We start from the raw sequence: 25,391 nt of genomic DNA, 5'->3' as shown, positions 1-25,391 counted from the left end.
ACCTTAATTTTAGGGCTGCGAGGATGGCTTAATACATAAATACCTAGTTTTCATGGTAAATCTGTTTACATATGCAAATTATGCAAATCATTCAAGTTTGCATAGAAAATTATGCAAATTTCCTTATCGTCTTCTGTGGTTGGCCTCCCTCATTAAAAATGTAGATAACAGGGATCCCTGGGTGGCGCAGCGGTTTGGCGCCTGCCTTTGGCCCAGGGCGCGATCCTGGAGACCCGGGATCGAATCCCACGTCGGGCTCCCGGTGCATGGAGCCTGCTTCTCCCTCTGCCTGTGTCTCTGCCTCTCTCTCTCTCTGTGTGTGACTATCACAAATAAATAAAAAAAAAAATTAAAAAAAAAAAAAAAAAAGGAAAAAAAAAAAAAAAAATGTAGATAACAGAGGGACTGGTCAAAAGCTGAGAAAAAAAAATACCAGGAGAAAACTATTAAAGGGAAAGTCATGCCAGGCACCCTTTGCTGAGTGATTGAATGAATATTCACTTTCTCTCTAAAATATTAATTGTAATAAGTAGATAATGACTGTTATCGTGCCTGATGCTGGGTGGGATGAAGGGGCCACAATTTTCCAGACGAGGTAAGATAAATGCACAGATAACCATCACAGAAGACAGTATAACTGGCTGTAAAAGAAACACAGATGCACGAGAAGTGAAAGGAGAGCCTATTCCTAGTTTGAGAGCCAAGAATGATTTATGAAGAGGTCACCTTGGAGATGATCTAGGACAGGATAGGAGAATATGTAGGATTTCAACCAGCAGAGCTGGGAAGACACTGCAAAAGCAGGTCTGACGCTAGTGGAGAGTCTAGGTAGCTAGGAGGGTAATTAGGGAGCTAACATCCAGATAGAAAGAGGGCCTCAGTAGGGGGCTAGCAGTGAGAATGAAGGTAGTAGGGATTCAATCATTATTTCTGAAGTGGCATTTCTGGGGGCTAGAGAGCATGAGATGAGGGTTTTTAGAAGCAGAGAATGGTGAGCAGCGCTGATGGTGTCAGGCCCCAGGGATAACACAGGAGCAGGAGCTGAACACTGGCAGACAGTGATATCTTTGAAGAAGAAAACACTCTTCCTGAAATTCGGACTCGGGGGGGTCTGGGCTGGGATCTGAGAGTCTACACTGTCGACATAATTAACCTGGTGCCGATACAAGTGGTTCCTTAAGAACACAGTGGGTAAAAATGCTGCCCTGCAGATGAAAAGTATACTTCCATTCATTCACCCACCCGTCCAACAAATGTACTGTGCGTGAGCACCTGATGTCTGCCAGCCCCGCTGGTATGAGGAAGACAATAGCGAGCAAAAGAAGCACCAGTCTGCGCCCTTGTGGAGCGTGCATTTCAGCCTGGTCAGCCCAAACCGATCCTAAGCATGTGGCAAGGAGGGAGCAAACAAAACCATCTTTCTCTCGAAGTTGCCTCAGCATAACTCTGACGCTAGGGGTGCAGATTTCCCCTGAGGGGCGCCCCTCAGAGCCCTCAGCTTCCTTCCTAGCAAGCCAGGTCATGGTAATGCCATGTCTGATTAAGTTCTCCAGGGGCTGTGGTCATTCTCAGAATAAGAACTGTGTAGCATGTGACAACGACTCAAGTATTTCATGAGTGCGTACATTTCAGAGAATCCCCTAAAAGCCTTCAAAACCTTGAAAATAAAAGATGGATCTTATTCCCATAAATATCCAAACATGAAGAGAGGCCAGGCTTCTAAAGGCACTCTAGAGTTTCCGATGTCACTCCCCCTTTCAACTAGAGGGGTGGTCAGGTTACTCCTAATCACCTCAAGTGAAGTCCTAGACTAGCCAAGGCCAGAGGACTCCCACTCCAGTCTGGGACAATCCCACTGTCTCGACAGTACCATCAAACTCCTTTTCAGAGCATTCATTCTACCTTACTGTGTCCTTGTGTGGGAGGGAGATCACACAGGCACCACCCTTCCCAGGTGACCAGTAAGATTAGCCAAGGCCATGTGGCTGGACAGAGCCAGAGTCCTACTGGTCCCGGCCATATTCTGGATCAGGTACATGCAAGTTTAAATGCAAAAGGGTCCAGTCTGAAGAAAAATTAACTTCCCTCCCTCCTACCTCGGGTCCATCCTCAGTGTACCCAAACTGCCAGGTCAGTCCAAACGGACCCCAAATCCTAAAGTCATAGAGTCTGTGGGGTAGGCTCTGGCCTGAGTGTTCAGGCATCAATCAGGACCCTTTCTTGGGGTCATCAGTAACAAGTCAGACTCTGACCAATCAACTAGGGTGACAATCTCCATAGAAATGATTCCTGACGTGGTGTGATGAACATTGGGTGTTATTAACAACTGGTAAATTATTGAACAGTACATCTGAGACTAATGATGTACTCTATGTTGGCTAATTGAATTTAAATAAAAAAATAAATGATTCCTGACCCCATCAGATTTCTTTAAGGCTTCAAGATGTTGAAATCACTGTCTATACTGCATCTCCCTCTTAGCTGAGGTGATGAGATCATCAGTAGGAATGTGGGCCCATCTTCTATCCATTCCAGCTGCACCCTCAGGTTTCCATGTTGAATCAGTCACTGGTTGGCCTGTTCTAAGTGTTCCTAGGATGAGCATTAGCTGTTTTCCATTAGTGCGCCACAAATGCTGAAGGAGTTAGGAGGAAAGCCATTTTGAAAAGTAACTCCCCAGAGTGTCCTGAGGTCCATCAAACAGCACCAGTCCTTGGCTATAGTGTTGTTTTTTCCAAATCCAGATCCTGGGCTTCCAGAGCCGGAAACTAAAAAGACCTCTCTGATAATGCTCCCCATTACAAATACATGAGTCATTTATCCCCAGAGGAGAAATCTAATGAGCTTTGCACAATGACAAGCTAACAAAGCATCTGCGTGCCCCTAAGAGTCATACATTCATTTGTTCAACAAATACCTACTGAGTACCTACCCTATTTGTTCTATAATGAGGGTACACTAGTGAACAAAAGTGGGGTCTGGAAATGGTAAATTTTCATGATGGGCAGAGGCTAAGCAGGCATGCTGGCCGGGGGTGTCTCTGATGATGCTTCTCCACAGGAGGAGAATAGCCCAGCCTCCTGTCATTAATGACTTCCATAATTACCCCTCGGGATGGCAGAGGCAAATTTTCCCCTCGAGTAATCAAAATAATTGCCTAGAGAATGGAGGCTCGGGAAGAAAAGGAATCCACTGTAGGGAGCTGTGATGACATGAAAGGAACAAAAACACCTGAGGGGAGAGCATCAAAGGAGAAATAGTCACTAGGAAAGCCCCTATAAGCAGTCTTGTGCAAGGAAAGTGTGGAGCAGAGCTGGGGTGGAGGTTGGCAGAGAAACCATCCGGGGAGATTAATCCCATAGAGAGCTTACTCGCCTTTCTCAGCCAGCCTGATGGGCTTTCTTCTTCTCTTTCTCAGGGCACCACTGGGTTTGAAGCACATATTGATAAGTGCCTGGAGCTGGCTGAGTATTTATACAGTATCATAAAAAACCGAGAAGGATACGAAATGGTGTTTGATGGAAAGGTACGTATTCTGGTCCCTATGCTCCCCAAAAGTTAAGTCAGTTCCAGTTCTTATCACTGATTTTTTTTTTTTTTAATGTCAATCGTGTACTGTCCAGGTAAGTGGGACTGTTACAAGGGAGAAGCTGGGCTGATGGGGTAGCTGTCCCAAACTGGAGTAAAAAATCAAACTCACAAAACAATAGCTCTGTGTAATGTGGTGAAAGTCAGGCACTCCAAAAGGGAGTATAGGCTCAAAATAGAAATTACATTAGGAAGCTGCAGAAAAGATTTGAAATGTCCTTGGCATTTTCTAAATTGCTGCGATGGGCTGAGTGTGAATCCTACCTTTCCCCCTTGCAGCCTCAGCACACAAATGTCTGCTTCTGGTACGTGCCTCCAAGTTTGCGTGTCCTGGAAGACAATGAAGAGAGAATGAACCGCCTCTCAAAGGTAAGTGATACAGGCTCCTCTGGTGTGCGCAGTGGTATGTTCATTGGGCCTTTCACATGCACGGTGTCCCTCTGACATGCATGTGTCTCTAGGAGAAATCCAACCTCGACCTTGGCACGCAGGCCCACTCCCCTTCACAGGCTCCTACAGAACCGGAGCTGGTCTACCTAGACTTTTCCATTCTCGTCTTTGATTCCTGAGAGGAAGTTTATGATGTCTTAAAATAAGCAGTCAGGTGTTAGCTTGACTGCCATTCACAATGCAGCAAAAACCTTTGGTGAAGTTGGCTGACCTGCCAAGCCAAACCGTCTGTGCTCATCCAGTTATAAGCACAGAAGAGATTTCAGGCACCAGAGATGGTTAGAAATCAGAGTTTCCGCTGACTCTCTTGAGATGCTAAGGTCAAGGCTGCTCTATGGAGTCTTTAGAGCTCTGCTGAGCCCCAGGAGGTAATGGGGCAGGGAACAATACTAATGGCCACTGTGTAGAGTGCATATCATGTCCCAGGCTCAACTGTGATCTAGCATTACAACACTCAACTATATTAAGTGTTAGAAATGACTAAAGGAGACAATTGAGGTGACACAAACAAACTTTATTTAACACTTCATGAAGCGGGCAGCCTCCCTTCCCAGGGGTCCAGAGAATTGAAAAATGGGGTGGAATGCAAGAAGCTTTTAGAGGATAAAGAATAAGGAATGGGAAGAGAAAGACAGAAAGTGAGTAAGGAAGGGCACCTAAGCGGCTTAGTCGGTTAAGTGTCCGACTCTTGATTTTGGCTCAGGTCATGATCTCAGGGTTGTGAGATGGAGCTGCACATTGGGCTCCATGCTGGGTGTGGAGCAAGCTTGAGATTCTCTCTTTCCTCTCCCTCTGCCCCTTCCCACCCATTTGTGTGCATGCATGCATGCACTCATGCACCCTCTCTCTTTCTCTAAAAGAAAAAAAGAAAGAAAGAAAAGAGAAAGAAATGAGTAAGGAACAACAAAATAAGAATAGAGTGCAGGGTTGAATTGACGTTGGGGATTGGCTGACTGGACATTCCATGTTTCTGGTCAAACAGAGCATTTACAGGGACATAAAAGTTAAGTGTACATTTCCTGATGTGACATCCTAGGCAGGAGCAACCCCATCATGGGCCTAGAAACTTATTTCAACCTAATGTGGGAAGCACAACTGTCCCTATTTTGCTGATGGGGAAACTGAAGCACAGGGAGACTTTTTAAAAAATCACTTTTCCAAAATCACTGACTCCAGAGCCAGAGGATTTGGGCTTCAAATTCTTCTGCAGCCAGTAAGATATCCTTGACCTCTTTTCTTCTCCTGCTCTCGTCATTTAGGTAAGGGTGAAATTTGGCTTATGATGTGCAACAAAGAATCTTGAAAGGACGTAAATTTGGGGCCCCATCCCAGTGTGAAGAAATAGGAAACTAGGGATGATTTTGTATATTTGGATCTCAAGGGTTGGATTAGTTGATTTGTTGGTTTTCCATTTACCACAAAGGAGGCGACTTTCTCCAGTCACTGCCAGGAGCAGGGAAGGCCCTCTCCCCCACTGCAAAGGAGGCTGGGCTGCCTCACTGACCTCTCAGAATACTTTATTTCCTTCTATGTCAAACAACAGGATTTTGTGTGGATTTAAAATCTTCCGAACAGCTTATAAATGTGAACACCTGCCAGTAGACAGTCCAAGACCAAACCCTCATCAGGAGGAAACTGACACAGAGTTGAGGTGTCATAGCCTCCTACTAAGGGTAGTGGTTTGCAATCCTGGTGGCACATTAGAATCAGCCTAAAGCTTTATAGATGACCAGGTCTTAACCCTGATAATTTAATCCAGTTGGTTTTGGATGGGCTTGGGAATGGTTCTAAAAGCTCTCCAGGTGATCTCAATGTGCAGCCCAGGCGCAGAGCCACTGACCCAGAGGAATGCATGGAAGAAAGCTTCTGGAATGGGGATCCATTGGTGCATGTGTCTAGAGAGGAGGGGTCATGGTCATGCTTGAAGTTTTAATGAAGTTAGCTCATTTGTTCATTGCAAGAAATCAAGCCCAAGCAGTAGGAGGGAGGCAGGGTGACGGTCACGTTGGAGAGGATGATGGAGGCAAAAAGAGGCCTGTTGTCATTTAAGAGGAAAGAATTCATATTTTCTCCTGAAGTTTTATGGTATAGCTTCTTCATAGTCTGTATCATCTTACCAATAACTAATTTTATTTAACAAGTTAGTTAGAAATTAGAGGTTTTCATTCTTACTGGCTCTACCTCTTTAATGAACCCAATGACCAGACAGAATCCAAGGAGTAATTTGGCTGATTTCATTTGTTGAATCAATTTATTTTTGCTGGGCTGAGGGATGGGGCAAGATTGGAAAACAGAACAGAAAGTGGTTTTCCCCACTACTTTCTGAGCAAAACTCAACTCTAAATTTCCCCCATTTCAATATAGCTCTTTTCAGATACCTCTCGGGTTTTAGCAAATCACATAAACTGTGATGAGAATGGAGACTATTTCTGGGGAAAGCCATTAGAATAGTAGTCAACTATTTTTATACAGTTGGTAATTCAAATTTGAAAGTCTTCTGTGATTCCATTTTCCTGGCTAGAATATAGAGAATTCAGCAATTCAGAGTTGCAATTCACAATAGAACCACATTAAATATCAAGGTTAACTTTTGTTTATTTATGTCAATAATTTTTCAGAGTTTCAGAAAAGTTTCTTCTTAAGTATCCTTAAAGTATAATGTCCCGGCATCAGTAAATCTTCACATGTTCACACACGTACACATACACACAACCCCAGAGGGAAAACAGTGGAGGTAAAATAAAATAGATCACCAATATGGTATCAATAGCCACATGTGGCATTTAAATTTAAATCAATCAAAATTAAATTCTGCCAGAAGTTTACTTCTACAGTTGCACTCACCACATTTCAAGAGCTTGACTTGTGATTAGTGGCTGCTGTAGCAGATAGAGGAGATACAACACATCTCTATCACTACATAAAGTTCTCTCAGTCAGTGCTGATATAGACCCCCAAATGGGAGGAATCTGTGGAGTCTGCTGTGCAGAATAACTACCTGGTAGTTATTATTATGAGCAGAGTCAACAACTACATGAGGGAGGCTAAGATGAGCATCTGGTTGGTGCATTTCCTGCTGCCTGGTCAGGGCTGTGAGTGTGCAGGTGGCTCATCGTCACTGAGGCACAGGGGACACAGAAGGCCTGGGGTGCCATATGACCATATGCAGATGCCTTAGACACAAGGCAGGGCCAGCAGGTGGAGTCCATGTGGGCATGCATCAGACAAGAATCCTGGTTCTTCATCATCTTAGCCTTGTATTTTATTCCATTGTATTGGATAATTATCTGTGTATCTGATCCCAGCTCCTACCAGTCCTATAATGATTGATGGATATCCAAAAGGTCAACAGTAGATTGAAAAGTCCATTGGCAAGGAAGTAGATTGGCCTCAACTTTTAAGGTGTCACTCTTCCAAAGTCTATGTTGTTAAATGTAATGAGGAATTTAATTTGTGAAATTTTAAAGTATGTACAGTTATTCTTTTTCATTTTTCCAAAAACTTCGTATTTCCAAGATTTCAAAACAAAAGGTTTTGTGATACATAGTGAAAAAATACATTTCCCTGATTCTGTGATGCTTTAACCTGAGCTCTCTTGGGAGAAACAAATGTGGATTCAAATGATGGGATAGTTCCCTGGTTATTGTTTTCTAAGGGATTGTAAAAGCTAACAACACAAGGGAGAAAATGACACCCTAAAACTCATAAGGCAGCCCTAAGAGCTCCTGGTGAGTAGGTCTTTAGTGAAATCTTCAACATGCAGCCTCTCTTTTCTGACTCTCTTTATTCAATAGAACTGGGAATATGACCAAAAGAAAACATCTAGAAATAAGTGAAAATGCTATATATTCATCAGAAGAGTCAGAATCTTATTTGCCTTCTGAACTTGCAATTAGTGATTATGCAATAAAGTAGATGTTCCATGTTCCTGCTAATTTTAATTCATCCCCATTTTCTGGAAGCAATTAAAAGTCATGAATTTAGACAACTGTGATTTCTCCAACCCAGCTTCAGGAACTGGAGGAATTTGATCTGACTTTACACAAAAACCTGTTTGGGATGATAACTGTTACCATTTAAATTTTTGACCTTTGATTTGATTTATCTGAAAAGTTAGAGATGATTGTCTTTAGTAATTAAAACCATTTCCATGAGGTTTTGGTTGGATGGCCCATGAAATTGAAATCAGAGTTTAATTCACTGAGGAAAGCATTATCATTGTTTTTATCAGTTCTAAAGAGCAAGCATGATTTATTACAAAAATAAAAATTAAGGAATAGTTATGTGATTCTTCCTAAAATTCCTGTAGACACATGGATTTGGAATTCCTTTCCTAATTTGGGATTTCTCTCCCCAGGAACACATTGATTTGCCATGTCTCATAGCACAAAGTGATAAATTTCATGTTCTTATGCTAGAATATTCTAGTAGATCCACTTTCAGAACTTAATCCCAGACTTGAGATATTTAAATTTGTTTTCATACTTGTTCCCTGGGATGAGCCCAATGCTCTATGTACAACCTTAAACCTTTAGGGGAAAGAAGGATCAACCCAACAGAAATATTCCTCTTTATATTACCTTCCTGTGTAATAAAGAAGTGGCAGAAAGAAACCTAAGAAACTGTTAACCTAGAATCAGAAAATCCCAGTGCCTCCAAAAAAAAAGAAAAGAAAATCCTAGTGCTGGAATCATTATACACATTCATTTTTTAGATGAATGAAATTAGGTTCAGCATATGACATGAGGGTGGAATGAAAGTGAAGATCAACTGTCCTTGGTTTTCTCTTTGGTATCTAATAATTGGGCATGATGAGAAATAGGTCAGTTTTGAATATTGGATACTTTGTTTTGGGGTTTTTATATTTTTTTAGTTTTATTTTAAATTTTAATTCAAGTAGTTAGCATAGTATTATATTACTTTCAGGTGTACAATATAGTGATTCAACACTTTCATACATCCCCTGGTGCTCATTATAAGTGCACTCCTTAATCCCCATCACCTATTTTGCCCCCCCACCCCGCTCACCCCCACCTCTACTCTGGTAACCATTAGTTTGTTCTCTATAGTTAAGAGTCTGTTTCTTGGTTTTCTTCTGTCTTTTTTTCCTTTGATGATTTGTTTTATTTTTATTTTTTTATTTTTTATTTTTTTAAGATTTTTATTTATTTATTCATAGAATAGAAGCAGGCTCCATGCAGAGACCCTGACGTGGGACTCGATCCAGGGTCTCCAGGATCACGCCCTGGGCTGCAGGCGGCACTAAACCGCTACACCACTGGGGCTGCCCCATTTGCTTTATTTTTTAAATTCCACATATGAATGAAATCATATGGTATTTGTCTTTCTCTGACTTATTTTGCTTAGCATAATACTCTCTAAATACATGCATATTGTTGCAAATGGCAAGATTTCATTATTTTGTTATGAGTGAATAATAATTCCATGAGTAAATAATATCCCATTCTAATACACACACACCCCACCTTTTCTTTATCCATCCATCAATCAAAGGACAGTTGGGCTGTTTCCACAATTTGCATGTTGTAAATAATGCTGCTATAAACATAGGGGTGCATGTATCCCTTTGAATTGGTGTTTTTGTATTTTGAAAGTAAATACCCAGTAGTGAAATTACTGGATTGTAGAGTAATTCTATTTTTAACTTTTTGAGGAAACTCCATACTGTTTTCCAGAATGGCTACACCAGTTTGCATTCCCACCAACAATGCAAGAGGGTTCCTTTGTCTCCACATCCTCATCAACACTTGTTTCTTGTATTTTTTATGTCAGCTGAGGTATGAGGTAAAATCTCATTGTAGTTTTGTTTTCCCCTGATGAGGAGTGATGTTGGGCATCTTCTCATGTATCTGTTGGCCATCTGATACTTCTTTGGAGAAATGTCTGTTCATGCCTTCTGCCCATTTTTTAATTGAATTATTTGTTTTTGGGTGTTGAGCTTTATAAATTAATTATAGATTTGGATACTAACCCTTTATACGATACGTCATTCGCACATTAAGTACTGTGAAGATGAAAACCTCACTATAAACCAATGATTAAGTGTTGATGTTCAAAAATCGCATATTCATAATAGTGTGCTCTTTGAATCAAACTGTTCATTAAAATGAATCCAACTATGATGTGAGGTATAGTCCCCATTTCAAACTGAGTTACTTACTGTGTATATCTAAGTAAGTCTAGAGCTCCCTGATATCAGCCATTCCTGGTTACATATTTGCAACAATAAATTTAAACGATCAGATGTTATATTTACAAATTGTAATGGTAAAAATGTGAATAGATCATACATATAGCTAGACATAAGTTAAATGTATTCCTCTTCCTGGATAGCTATCCCTATTATTCTAGTCTTTATTAACTAATAAGGACTTGCGGAGCCCTCAGGGTACACACAGTGCTATGCTGGCAAATAAAAGAAGTAAAAGACACTGTGTCTGCCCTTCAGTGCTTGCAGTTTCAAAATTATGGATAACTTATATTTTCTTATAAGTAAGAGGACAATAAAGGAATATCCTGTAGACAGAATCTATGGGTAAAGATCAGGTATTTACAACTTAAAAAAGAAAAGATGCTACTGGACTAGGGGAGTCAGGAAAGGCTTTATAATGCTTTATCAAGTCTGTGGTGGAGTCTTGGCATGTGTGTAGGATGCAACCTGGAAGAGAAAGGGGACTCTAATCCAAGACAAGAAGTGTGACACAATAAAACTGAGGACAAGCGTAAAGGAAGAAAAATATGTGTGGCACATTCAAGGGATATTGACTGTAGGTCTTGTCTCAGAGTTGAAGATTGATTTTAGTGACCACTTGGAAATGAATCCTCAGAGCTGAGGGACAAAATACCTTTGTGCTGAGCTAGAGAGTTTGAACTTCATCTCATACACTCTACTGACAGTAATCATTCTCTGATATATATATATATATTCTGCTTTTTGCCACAGCTGAATTCCATCATGATTAAAGAATGTATTTCATAAAATCTTATAAACTGAGATGCAAAAAGGAGAATGAAAAGACATTGGAAAGCTTTAGGGTCTCAGGAAAGAAAATTGCTTTAGGGCCTCAAAAGTCTGCTTATTTTCAGACATCACTTAGTTACCTCTTGGTTACCATTCTCTGAACTATGTTTTATTTCCAGTGTTTTTATATCTACTGAGGTTTTAAAAAAAAAACCCTCCCCCAAATGCTGTATTGCTAAACTATTTAGCCTTGGAACCAACACCCAATTCTTCCCATTCTCCCAAATCCGTAACTACATGGTTGTTAAATAACAAAAACTCCACTGAGTAAATTTTAAAGATCTAACTGGATTTATGAATTGATTCATAAATTGGGCAGCATCCCATCTAGGAAGTAGAGGGAGCTCTAAGGAGCTTATAGAAAAGGAGAGGTTTTTAAAGGCTGGACAAGGAAGTCACAAACAGAACAGAGAATTATTCCAGGTGAGGTCACCTTCCTTTGGGGAGAAGGGTCTTATTAGGTGATTACTTCATGTTTCTCTGGGAGATGGGGAGAGACCATGTGACAGAGTACCATATTGATGCTGACCAGAAGATTCCAGAGTGACCAGTTAAGACTATATTCCTGGGGGACATTGAAAGTGCAATTAGATTAGGTATAAAGCTCAGGTTTGGTGGTGTGGTCTAGCATAAGTGACTCTGTTTGGGGCCTGCAGTTTTCTTTTTCAGAAAGTCAAGGATAAGGGGGCAAGCACCTCAGAGCCTATCATTTATTATTCATTTTATCACCCTCAAGAATTTGGATGTATTAAACTGCTCTTGTCCTCCGATCCCAAAAAAACTTGGAGACAATTCCTTTAGGGGAAATATGAGTCTGGTTGTTTAGTTAAAAGCTAAAAATGCTACTTGATATTGGGTTCTTTGACTAGAAGAGTCCCCAGGGGTCACCATGCAGCTCTGGTCTCTCCCACAGGTGGCCCCAGTGATTAAAGCCCGAATGATGGAGTATGGGACCACAATGGTCAGCTATCAGCCCTTGGGAGACAAGGTCAATTTCTTCCGCATGGTTATCTCAAATCCCGCAGCAACTCACCAAGACATCGACTTCCTGATTGAAGAAATAGAACGCCTTGGACAAGATTTATAATAACATAGCTCACCAATCTGTTTCGATTCTCTAGGTAGACAATTCAGTTGTCACAAACTGTGTGAATGTATTTGTAGTTTGTTCCAAAGTAAATCTATTTCTATATTGTGGTGTCAAAGTAGAGTACAGTTTAAAAATCCAAAAAACATTGCACCTTTTAAAAATCCTTTCCTAAGTTTAGAATACCTCTCTAAAATTAGTGACAAGAGGCTGTGTTCTAATCGATAATGAAAAGCTTAAAATTGTTATAAATACTTCCCTTACTTTTAATATAGTATGCAAATCAAGCTTTATTTTCACTTCAGAGTAGTAGGATTGAATAGTGCCAAATTGCCCCTGAATCCTAAAAGGTTCTTTGGGGTGCAGTCAAAAGGAGAAAGTACATATAAAATGTATGTTGACAATAAAAACTCTTGCCTTTTTCATAGTATTAGAAAAAAATTTCTAATTTACCTATAGCAACATTTCAAATGTATTTAAATACATATAATTTTACAAAAGGAAAATATATATATTAAAAAGAAATCCTATTTTGTAACATATAGATTTTTATTTTATATGGGTTATACAAACTGCAGGGGCAGATATAAAAACTAAGCCAGATTTTTTTTTCTCTTTCTTTTAATGGAGGCACAATAAAACACTGAGCAAAGTTATTCTGAAACATAGGCCCACAAATTCTTAAAAAGGATAATGCCTTCTCTCTATTCATGTTGCGGCTTATCACATCTCTAAAGTTAGTATTACAAAACAAACACAAAAGAATATTGCAAGTTCTCTAAAATGACTGACCAGATGGACAATAAAATTCTCTTCCCAGTTAAGTTTTCCACCCAGTTGACCCTGAGTGGACCCACTCAGTAAACATGACAAGCCAAGCTTCATCTTAGACTAAAACTAGAGTAATTGTGTGTACTCTGCTTTCCAGTTCAGCTTGTTTTGAACAGAAGGTAGATGCTCATTCTTGAGGCATCTTCCCACACAGTATTCTTTTATTAGGTCATTTGGATTAATTAGGGAAAAATAAACATAAAATCTAATCAGCCTGAGCAAAAAAGGAATGAAGCACACTCCAGAAAGTGGTGAGCCCAGAAAATTAAACTCGGCCGTGAGAGAAGAGATCTCTGTGAGAACAATGATGTCATCCTGGGCACCCATATTGTCACTGTCCAAGAAGGAGTCATTCACCTCCTGGGTAATTGCTTCTTCCAGTTCCCTTCCTCTCCTACTCACCAAAGTTCTCTCCTGCTAGGCTTCCCATCACGGGAATCCCAAATACTTAATTTCTATCCCACAGGGGGTTATGTTCCTCTCATGAGATTTTGAGACAGCATCTTAAGACCTTTTTTACCTGCCTCTTGTCAAAATCCAAAGTGACCAGAGTGTGCAGAGATAGTAAGATAGTAAGATATTCTAAGTAGATTCTTAGAATTCAGGGTAATACTCTAAAGCATTCTTCTTCCCCTGCAAACCTGATGGAGAGACCCAAGCTAGCAAGAACTCCCAATGATATTTGTGGGGCCACGGTTTATCAGAACCCAAGTAGTAGTATGATGACTACAGATTCACAGATGCAGACTACAGGCACCACCTTAGAACATTCATCCTTTCTATATGGACCAGTCAGATTACTAGTTAGAAAGCCTACAAGGATACAAGGGAAGAAAAAAAGAAATGCCCTATACTATAACCATAAGATCTAACCATCTGAAATCTGCATGAGCTTGCCCCTACATTCTTCCTCCTACATTATATACAAAAACATTGATACTTGAATTCGACATAGGTGTGGATCCTTCCTGTCTTGGAAGTAAATGGGTTCCCTATGATGATTAGGAGAAAATTTTTATCTGTGCCCCCAGAACTTCATAAAGGAATAAGTAGTCTAGGCTATGTTCAATGGCCAAGCATCCCTTTCCTTTCTAGAAGTTGGCCATTGAGGCTATGCACATAGTCTTGAGCCTCAGGCCAAAAGGTCCTACCTCAGAGGCAGAGACACTAACTGTCAAGCCCACTGTCCTGCTTTGAGAAGAAGGGGCCCTGACCTGGATAGACCCCTCTCAACTCCAGGATGCTTATACCTTGCAGTAAAGATCCTCTAACAGAAGCTGCTGTTTTTTAACTTGATGGTATGATGGTATTTAAAAGGAGAAGCATTTGTGCCTATGTATGATATTCCAGAAAAATAATCTTTACAAATAGATTGTTTCCCCCACTTCCTGCCCTTTCCAGATTCTTCTCCAGGTTGGCTGGGAGTCTTGCCCAATCCTATGCAGTGAAATCCCTGCCAACCATAACCCAGGAGAGGAGGTAAAGAAAAGCCTAACAGGTTCCAGTAGTTTAATAAATATGCTTTAAAGTAAGTCTGCAATCTACTTGGGAGAGAGGGAGGGAAGAAGGAAGGTGGTTTTGAACATTAGCTCAAAATCCCAGTGCCAAAGGCCTTTATGTGGGACCATCCTTTACAAATTTTAGAAAAGCCTGGTTTTAGCTTAATCAGAATTGACATGGCCATTTTTATTTATTCAGCAATATTGTGTTTGTTATTTTTAAATACTTGAAATAAAAAGTGTGGTATGTCTTCATCTGAGATGCATAAATGGTATTGACTTCGCGTACTGAAAGCTAAGGACATCAATTGTGTGTATAAATCGTGTTGCCTTCGTTCTATTGATAGCACTGTCTCGTCACCTCAGATTGGGGTTGTGCACTTTAGCTCTGAACTGTACAGTGTTGCAAATCAACATATGTTGCTGTAAAAGCTTGTACAATCTATTATTGACATGTCTTTTTCTGTGTGGTAGCTGTATTGATATTATGAACTACATCCGCATCTGTCCCTGTGCTCGCTCTCTCTCTCTCTCTCTCTCTCCCTCTCCCTCTTTCTGCTAAACTGTGTGCCCTCCACATCAGCTCTAACAGAGAACATGCCCTAGGCTAAGCTCCCTACTGAGAAATCTCCCTTGATAACTGTGTGATTTGCAAAATGCAAGGTGAACGCTACTCATCTCCGAGAAGAGAAGAAACCCACACGGAGTGTCACAAACCACCCCAATTGCAGGTACTGTCTCCGCTGGGGCTTGGGGTAGGGACTCAGAATATGAACAAAGAAAGCACAGGTGTAAATATAGCAGCAGGCCAGGGAATCAAGGACCCTGATGGTGGGTATCATCTTGCACGTGCTCTCCTGTTTTCAGATGCTAAGTACAAACACTGTGTATTTATTAGTCACGTGTTCCAAAATACTGTTCCCAATTGGTGTTTCTGAAAGACATCAACATCTCCCCAACATGACACCATAACTAAAGACAGAAAAAAATAAAAAAATATAAACATGTGGCAACCTGTTCTTCTTACCAAATATAAACTTGTGTATGATCAAAGTATTTTATCTGTGTTGTCTCTCTAAACCCAAATAAATGTGTAAATGTGGACAGTCTTGGGCTTTGCTTGTTTATTTCTGTTGTGGAGCTTATTTGTTAATGAGTTGCCTAAATACAAGACCCCTCCCTTGTCACAGAGCCCAGAGTGTCTTTGGGTCTTTGCTGGGGAAAAAGAGCTGGTACTACTGCAGTCGCTGTCCCTTCTGAGGGCCATTGTTTCACCTCTCATGCTTCAATTCTTCAATCAGATCCAGTCTTTTTTTAGAAATCATTTTATTACGGAAAATTTCACATAGAAAAGTGGAGAAAACAGTATAATAAACTCCCGTGAAGTTCTCACCCAGTTTCCACATTTAATGATTCGGAGACTGAATCCCATTTCACCCATTCCTCCACCCCACGTCCTCCCTGACAACAAATTTTTTATATGACTCTGGAAAAGATAAGGCCTCCTAAAAACAAAACAAAAAAAGTCCTCACTGCAATTATCACAACGAAAGTGATAATAATAATAATATTGTCTTCACAGTAGCAAATAGTGAATGTTCTCCATTTCCCTGGATCTTCGATAGCAAAACCCTAGCCTGTGGTCCGGGGGCCAGGAATGCCAGCAAGGCTCACACAGCTTTCAGGAGAGACATGATATAATTAATGCCATATACATGTGAGCCATGTGTAGGTTGTTGCATGTTATTGGTTATTTCTGCACCTCTGTGGGTTCTGAATTTTGGAGGTATCGTGTTCAGGGCTTTTCTCCCGCGCTTTTAGGGGTTAAGAGGAGTGGGCACATTAAACCCGAGAAAGCCATGGGAATTTAATTGGTGGACAATATCTTGAAGTGCCTTATCAGGTCCTGGCTGCCCCTATGGGCCCGAGATGCCCTTAAAAATGTGTTAGTCTGGAGTAAACAGATACTACTTTGAGCAGATGTGGGCCTGGGGGAGGACATAATGGGGAGGAGGAGACAATGTTTCTAGATAATTTCAATATTGCTTATAGGGAATCCAGTGGACAATAGCCAAATAAAGAGGGAACCCCTTGTGCATTCCTGCCTTTGTTCACATTATTCCTTCAGCCTAGGAAGAATCTCCCATTCCTCCTTGCTCTAGGGAGCAGTATCTCATGGATAGTGTTATAATCGCCTTCTTCATGAGGTTTCTGTGGGGATTAAACAACACATATGTATACCACTTAGCATGGTGCTTTGCCTCCAATAAACTTTCAACAGTCTTATTCTTGTAGGGATACCAGTAATTATATATGACTTCTATGAGTCAGCTTTGTCACCCTCCTCTGAATTCCCCGACTCCTTGCTCTTGCTCAGTAGTGTTCATTGGGCACTTATCTAACAAGTTCAGGCTGGAAATATCAGCTTTTGCATTTTCTCCTGCCAAACCAATGCAGATTATAAGAAGAGTCTGTTTCTTATCCTTCTATGTTATCACCCGTCCTTTCTGTCCCCTCTCCAGCAACACACACACCCCTGACAAAATTCTGCAGACTCCATTGGTGTCCAACAAGTAGAAGGCACTCCATTCCCTCCCCCATATCGTCACTGGATCTTCCTCTGGAGTGTGGGGTGATTGTAGGCAAGATAATGTCATCAGCTGAGAAATGGGGTGAAGCAGGGCCTACTTGATCTCCAAGGAAGAATATGGATAGAAGGTGGTTTATGATTCCAGGTTTATACTGCCGAATGGAAGATATTTGCAAATGATATATCTGATAAGGGGTGAACATCCAAAATATATAAAGACCTTATGCAACCCAACACCAAGAAAATAAAATAATCTGATTAAAAACAGGCAGAGGAAAAAAAAAAAAGAACAGGCAGAGGAACTGATTAGACAATTTTCCAAAGAAGACATATAGATGACCAATGGAATGTGAAAAGGTGCTTGCTATCACTCATTATCAAGGAAATGCAAATAAAAACTGTAATGAGGTATCATCTTACATGCAAAAGAATGGCTAGAATCAAAGAGACAAGAAACAAGTGTTGGCAAAGAGATGGAGAAAGGGAACCCTCATGCACTGTTGGTGGAAATGCAAACTGGTGCAGCAACTGTGGAAGACAGCATAGAAGTTCCTCAAAATATTTTTTAAGAAAAATATATACCATATGATCCAGTAATTGCACTGCTAGGTATTTACCAAAGAAAATAAGAACACTAATTTGAAAAGATACACGCACCTCTTTATTTACTGCAGCATGATTTACAGCAGCCAAGACATATAAATAACCCAAGTGTCCATCAATAGATGAATAGATAAAGATGTGGTATATATGGATATAGATATAGAAGTGGTATATATACCATATAAAGATACACACACACACACACACACACACACACACTAGAATACTACTCAGCCATAAAAAAGTATGAGATCTTGCCATTTGCAACAACATGGATGGATCTAGAGAGTATTATGCTAAGAGAAATGTGTCAAATACTATATGAGAAAGGCAAATACTATGATTTTACTTATATGTAAAATTTAAAAAACAAAACATATGAATAAACACAAAACATAAAGCAGAAACAAACCCACAAGTACAGAGAACAAACTGATGCTGCCAAGGGAGAGGGGGGATAGAAGATGGGCCAAATGGAAGGGGAGTAGGAGATACAGGCTTCCGTTTATGAAATGAAAAAAATAAAAACCCAAGCAAACTCTGTGCTGAGCACAGAGCTGGACGTGGGGCCTAATCTCACCACCCCAAGATCTTAACCTGAGCCAAAACCAAGAGCTGGATGTTCAATAGACTGTGCCTCCCAGTCCGCAGCCCCCCACCAGAAGCTTTCATATATTAATCCAGCACTTTCATTTGACAGGTGGGAAAATTGAGACTCAGAGAAGTTTAGCCATTTTCCAAAGTCAGTGAATTCACAGCACAAGCAGCACTTTGCAATGAGATGATACGCTTGGTGAAGCCTCAGGACACTGCCCAACCATACTAGAGTGTCTGGCTTCACCTGGTCTACCACATTTCCCTACCTACATCTCCTGCTTCCATGTTCCCACTCGCCCCCACACTCAATGCCACCTGGCCTTTTTTGAGTCCTGCCCCAGGGCCTTTGTCCTTGCCATGCCTGCTCCTGAGAATTTGCTGTCCCCAATATTTTTTTACAGCTGGCTCCTTCTTCTCAGTCTGCCTGGGTTCCAATACCACCTCCTTGGCAAGGCCCTCCCAGACCAACTGATCTGAATTTCTTCACTCTTTATCATGTCATTTCATTTAATTTCTTCATAGCAATGTTCTCATCATTTATTTTTCACAAACTTCAGAAATGCCTCAGTGGGAAATAACAAAGCAAACCATTGCCTATTCACAGAAATATGTGATTAAAACCAGAATTTTCTCAGACTCTATCATTGTCAAAATGAGAAAATTCATACATGCATGTAGCAAGAAGAGTAGCAGTATGCCCCAACCTAACATCCTGATAATACTCAATTACTAAAGGCTTTTCAGTAGTGCTCTGCCCTGTATTAGCTTCTCTGATCACCCCACCTCAGCTACAGCTTCAATATTCTATTACACGATTCTTCACATATTAACTCGGGCTCTGCTTTTATGATGTAGACTTGTTTGTTAAATATTTTACTTTTTTATTTGAGAGAGAGACAGTGTGAAGAGGAAGAGGGAGAAGCAGACTCCCCGCTGAGCAGGGAGCCCGATGTGGGGCTCAATCCCAGGACCCTGAGATCATGATCTCGGCCAAAGGTAGACACTTAGCCAATTAAGACACCCAGGCATCCCTTAGATTTTTTTTGTTTAACTTAATTTTTGAGCCAGCAAAAAAGAACTGCTTCCTAGTCCAATTAGGTGAACATATCTAGCTCGAAAATTAAACCCAAGGCAATGTCCAGTTAACTCAGTTTTTACCATCTCCAAGGACTCTGAGATTCCATTTATGTTTTCCAATAACAGGGCCAGCCAGCACTGTCTTCTTTAATTTATTTGCCTACTAAAACACATATATACAAATATATGTATGTATATAGAAATATTCTATCTATAGGCAGAGTTGCATTTACTTGTATGTAATTATGTAGATAGAAGTGTACACCCATACCCACAACCACTAAGATTTAATGGACTTAATGGTATAATAATAAAATTGAGATCTATTTCTGTTTTTGACACAAAATAGGAGCAAGCACTCACTGAAGGATCAATAGCTCAGAGCCCAAGTTTAAGGAAACCTGGAGGGGTTGGTTTCCCAAGAAATAGCGGGGTGCTATAAAAATAGCCCATAGGTATTGGCTGGTTAAGAGGCATAACTGTTTCTTTATGCCTCTGAATGGGGAGGCCCGGAAAGGAGGAAGGCCGGGAGCAGGGAGGCTGAGGAGGAAAACAGGCTCCCAGGAGTAACTGCACCACCAACACACCCCCTTCGGCCACCATTCACCTTCTCCCAACCTCTGAGCTATTGTTATTGGAGGAAAATGTAAAATAAAAATTGCTTTGTGGGGCACCTGGATGTTCAGTGGTTGAGCATCTGCCTTCGGCTCAGGTCGTGACCCCAGGGTCCTGGGACCGAGTCCTGTGTCAGGCTCCCCTTAAGGAGCCTGCTTCTCCCTCTGCCTGCGTCTCTGCCTCTCTCTCTGTCTCTCATGAATAAATAAATAATAAAATCTAAAAAAAGTAAAAATTGATTTGAAAGGGTAAAATAACTACAAATGGGCAATGCTGTGGAGACAGCAGATGATTGCATGTGAGAGGAAAGATGGGATAAAACTGACACGAGGGGCCAAGAGGCTGGAGGGAAATAGAGCAAAGCCCAAGGAGGATAACCTGACACCCCAGGTGTGCACGCACCTGTGCTGACAGACACGCGCGTCCTTTCTCCATACGGGCTTGCTGAGCCCCCTCCCGACGTCCAATCCCAGGGAGCTATGCTCCTTGCCAGATCTCTCACTAGAAGACAACACCTACTGAACACAAAACCTGACTCGGTTTCAGCCCCCCCCCCCCCAACAAAGCCTTCCTCTTGCACCCTTATGTGAACACACTGTGCTTGCAGGTCAGATCCTTTGGAAACGGTCTGCAGCTGTTTGTCATCTATCAATCTAGTCTGTCTGTCCTCCTTCCAGGGCAGGGACAGGTCTCCTACTCATGGGTTTAGAGACCTAGAACGACTCTGAAAGATCATCTGGTCCATAGTTTTTGCCAACCCCAGGCTGTTGACCCACGCGGAATGAAGACCTCTCCAATCCGGGGCAAGAGAGAGAAGATCTGTCTCAGGATTTCTCTGCCTTGAGTGCCTCGGTTCCGGGTCACGCAGCTTTGAAGAATGAAGAGGTTGAGCAGGTGAAGCGTGCTGGGCAGCGAGGCAAAGTTTATGGAGCAGTAGTATAAAGCTCCGGGAGAGGGAAGGGACCTGGGAGAGTTGCTGTCGAAAGCTTCTAAGTTTAGGGGGTTTTGTGAGCTCTTTTGCGGAACTTAAGCAATCAGGGTGCGCTTGAGTCATGCTAATTGGGGGCTTTGGTCATGTATCTGTCTACCTATTCGGTTATGTCAACACGCTGATGGGCTTTTTTGCTGACATCTGGGGGCTTATGTCTCAGCCACCCCTCACCTGCGATGGTGACAAATGCTTTGTGGTGAATTGCCTTATTTTAGGACATTTTGCAGAAGTCATTTCTGCGAAGGCTGCAAAGCAGAATTGCTAGCGTGGGCCTGTCTGAGCTATAAAACAGGATGTTAGTGCTCTTTTATTTTAGCTGTCTTAACCCCACATTTTCTTGCTGGGGACCCTGGCCCCGACTACCTAACTGTCCAACTAACTCCTAAAGGCAGGACAACCAGGAAGGGGTTATGTACCGCCAAAAGCCATTCATTTGGAAGGGCAGTCTCTCATCTCAGATGACGCACTTGTCACATTTTGTTGATGCTGTTGCTTATCAACGCCTTATCATTTCTAAAATGATAGGGATGGCAAAAGAGTTACCAACTCTACGAACTGCATTTTATATGTAAACCATAAACCTGAGAACCACTCATTTAATCAAATCTTTCAGATTCTCCTCACCCGAGCCACTTGATCAGTGGCCTGAAATTAATAAATGTAATTGAAATTGACCTGAGTATTTGCAAGTCAAATTGAAAACTTGGAAAGACTGGATTGTGGTATAGTCTCCATGTCACTAGAAGCTACTTATCCACCAATAAGATTTTCACTTTCAAATTCACACATATCCCCATACTTCTTGGCATAGGACTCCTCATTGATTGCTTGCATTTTATTGGGATTTAGCCAGGCAGGTGCTATCTTTGGCTTTAAGTCTGGCCATGCAAACTAATAAGATTTTCATCCCCCCCCCCCCCAGGCAACTGTTAAAAGACAATAGAACCTAAGATCTTTTGCTATGTTTAAAAAAAACCAAACTTTCAAAATTAGTCTTAGATAGATGGATGAGGAGCTCTAACTGTGAAGTATCAACACCACCTCTTTGCTTCATTCCGTTGACTTCATATGAGAGTGAGTTATAGGGTTGTTTCATAATCTGGACGTTTCCTACATTCCAGTGAGTAGAATGGCAATTCTTTCTCTACTTCACATTTCCCAAAGTTTCCTTGTCTGTGATTCAAACAGATTTACACATTTGACTCCATTTGCCATTGCACAGAAACTGACAAATCTCAGCAACATACATCAAAATGTCCATTTAGGAAAAGCACCTGGTTTAACATCTGTCTTTGTTTGTATGGAGGAAGCTCTGATTGTCAAAGATTTGTTATAAACCCAGGGATTTTCTTGATTCTTGCCTTCCCAGTTAATTCCTAGAAGTCTTCCATAGGGAATAGAGAAGATGAGTAGGATGAGAGAAACAAAGCTCTATTATCCTGTTAACCTCTTCATCCCATATGTAAAGGAGAGTATTGTAACTACTATTCAGTTATTGTATATAACTGAAGGGATTCGTTTAAACTGTAAAAAAATGGTATTTTCCCAATGTATATGAGATTTTAAAACATATCTCTATTCACACACCCTCACCTGATATTTTTTTTCATGTGTAATAGTAAAAGGGATTCCAATCACTGTGCTCACCCAACTGGAATTACCTGCCCAGTGTTTATAATAAAACAACAAACCAGACATGTTAATTTTGGAAGCAGAGGGTTCCCAGGGGACCCTCATCTTGCCCTTGCTGCCTACAGATGCACCTGATCCTATTAAATTCCCTCCCAAGGACTTCTATGGCTAAGTAACTACAAATATGATTTAATATATGAGTAACTGTAATTTCACAGGAGGAAGCCAAATGGAGTGGAGTTTGTGGCAGTCTGAAAACCTGGGCCCCTGCCAGGAGAGGTCCGATCCCGGTGTTCATGTTTACATTCTGCCAACGAGGCAGCTGCTGGAGTCAGATTGCCTGGCCTCAGAGGCCAGCTCTGCCTTTTAGCAACTCTGTGACCCCGAGCAAATCACTTTACCTCTCTGAGCATCAGTTCTCTCATCTGTGAAGCGAGGACAAAAAATAGTACTCATAGAGTGATAGTGAAGATTCAGAAGAGAAGAAAACTAAATGCCTGGAACATAGCAAATGTTCAATAGGTGTTTGCTTTATTTTTATTCTGTGCCCATAAGGACCAGGCTTCAGATGCAAGCCCTTCATCCTTAGCTCACCTCTAGAAGACTGTCCTGAACACAAAAAGGAAGTGACTCCCTTTGCTTCCTACAGAGCATCTCCCTGTAGAAGGCCATTCTATGAATCATCCGTGAGGACAGCAGACTAGTGACTGAGGAAGCCTTAGCCGCCTTGGCCTCAGCGTTAACAGTGCCTGGGAGGAGATGGAGACGGGCTGGACAGGATAACCAAGGAAAGAAGCAGAGAATGCGGAAGTAAGCTATATTACTTGGGATGAATTATCCAGTTCTTGTTTTGAACCTTCTTCCCCAAAGCACATCCTTGCATCACACCAATCAGAGTCACAGCAAAGTGACACAGGACATCGGCTTCATTAGAATTGCTACTGTGGTCACATAACCAAGGCTTATGAGGTTCCATTTACACCCCAATGAGAATGAGTCACTGGGGCTCACCACAAGGAGAAAGAGTGACTTTGTCTCCCCCAAACCATTAAAGAGTCTCCAACACCTCAGAGAGCAAGCAGCAGAGAAACACTAAGAGTTCAGAGTTGAAGATCCTCCCTGCCCAGCACCTGTTTGTTATGCCCAAGATCGCGAATCCGAGAAACCACCAAGGAGCCGACACCGATACAAACACACGAGGGTTTATTTACAAGCTCGAGCCTGGGTCCAAGTGCACCCGACACAGCGGAGCAGGGACTTGGACCCCGAGACTAAGAGGCTTAGCAACTTTATAGGCGCCAGTGGCCAATGGGATCGCAGAAAGTTGCACAGTCATGCTGGTCCGGATACTCGCAGGTGGCCGATTGAATTACATACCCTAAAGGATCCATTTGACCTGGCCTATCACTGAGCGGGATTTCCGGTTGGGGGGGGCCCTGGTCATTGACTAGGGCGGGGCAGTGCCCTAAGCAATAAGGTCAGCACAAGGCGGGTGCAGCCCAGAATAGAGTCAGTCCCGCTCTGCTTGTCCAGGGGTAGGGGATTTTGTTCAATTTCCTGGGTCCCACACTGTTGTCATGAATCTGGCCTGTAGCACGGGCACACATAAAAGCAAATAAACTATACACTCACAAGGCTACAAAGCCACTCCGTACTTAGACTCCTGTTTCGCATTTTTGGGGAAAAAAAAAATGTGTGTGATTTTGATTAGTCAGAACTGAGACTCCTAGCTGTGGAAAAGTAATCAAAAGCTTATCAGAGCTGGCAAGAAAATGACTTCAAGAGGAATTTCGATTTATTTAAACACGCTAACCTTGTACATTCCAAGAAAATTCAATTATACAAACTTGAGAAAAGGAGAGATTTAAAGAACTTCTTCAGATTCAGAATTTAGTCAGTCAAGGAAATCTTGCTACTAAATCTTTTGCCTCCTCTTTTTTCTTATTTTTTTAAAGATTTTATTTATTTATTTATTTGAGAGAGACTGAGATAACCAGTGGGGAGGAAAGGGAAAAGCAGACTCCTCGCTAAGCAGAGACCCCAAGATCGTGACCTGAGCCAAAGGCAGAGGCTTAACCGACCGAGCCACCCCCTTTTACCTCTTCTTGATTTCCTTTTACATCTATTTTAGTAATGTCGAGATCCACATAATAACAATAGGCATTTTCTTTAGTGTCCACTTTTATTTAGATTGTTGTGGAAGGTTTACATTCGCTCTGTGCCACTGAGGCCTCTTCTAGACAGGCCTGTTGTGTATCTCCACAGCTGGCTGGGCCCGTGCTGGTTTATGTTCAGGGAAGAGCAGATGGCTCCAGTGATTACTTAGCAGCCGAGAATTAAGGAAACAGTATTCTTTCTTTCTATATATGTGCTTATTAAAGTTGCAAAAACAAAGCAGCCCCTTGCTTCACTTTTTCCAAAGGATGGATGGAATTTCAGGTAAAATATCCATTGAAGATGATCCATCTACAGTGAGCCATGTGTGGAAAATTAAACTCTGACCTTGAGTCACTACCCCTGCCCCTGTCATGATGAGCTATAACAGTTTATTATAAGAGACTATTCAGTCTGGGAATAAATTTAATGCATGAAGGGTCCCAAGTCACTGACACAATTAATCTAGAAATTACAGCAACACTCAACGCAGGAATTGAGGGCGGAAAGAATGGGCGAAGGCATGGCCATTGCTTTTGCCTTGCTCATTCTGAATCTAAGACAGCTATTCTAGAATTCTAGAAGCCCCTTTGATACTTCTTGGGCTAAATTCTCTACTCCTTGGTAATAAATTG

At 41.5% G+C, this 25,391-nt stretch overlaps 1 protein-coding gene across 1 annotated transcript in view; it reads left to right on the top strand.

Annotated features, from left to right (window-relative positions):
• GAD2 (glutamate decarboxylase 2) overlaps positions 1 to 15,606 on the top strand; it is an 89,836-nt gene extending 74,230 nt beyond the window's left edge. Inside the window, exons 14-16 of the mRNA XM_025463912.3 lie at positions 3,419 to 3,526; positions 3,868 to 3,957; positions 11,994 to 15,606. Coding sequence (XP_025319697.1) covers positions 3,419 to 3,526; positions 3,868 to 3,957; positions 11,994 to 12,167 — 372 coding nt within the window. The 3' untranslated portion in view covers positions 12,168 to 15,606. The remainder of the gene's footprint in view (positions 1 to 3,418; positions 3,527 to 3,867; positions 3,958 to 11,993) is intronic.
• The last annotated feature ends 9,785 nt before the right edge of the window (positions 15,607 to 25,391 follow it).

This window comes from Canis lupus, chromosome 2, assembly GCF_003254725.2.
Source record: "Canis lupus dingo isolate Sandy chromosome 2, ASM325472v2, whole genome shotgun sequence".
Classification (NCBI taxonomy): domain Eukaryota; kingdom Metazoa; phylum Chordata; class Mammalia; order Carnivora; family Canidae; genus Canis; species Canis lupus.
The sequence above is the reverse complement of the archived record's forward strand: the minus strand, read 5'-3'. Positions and strand labels throughout refer to the sequence as shown.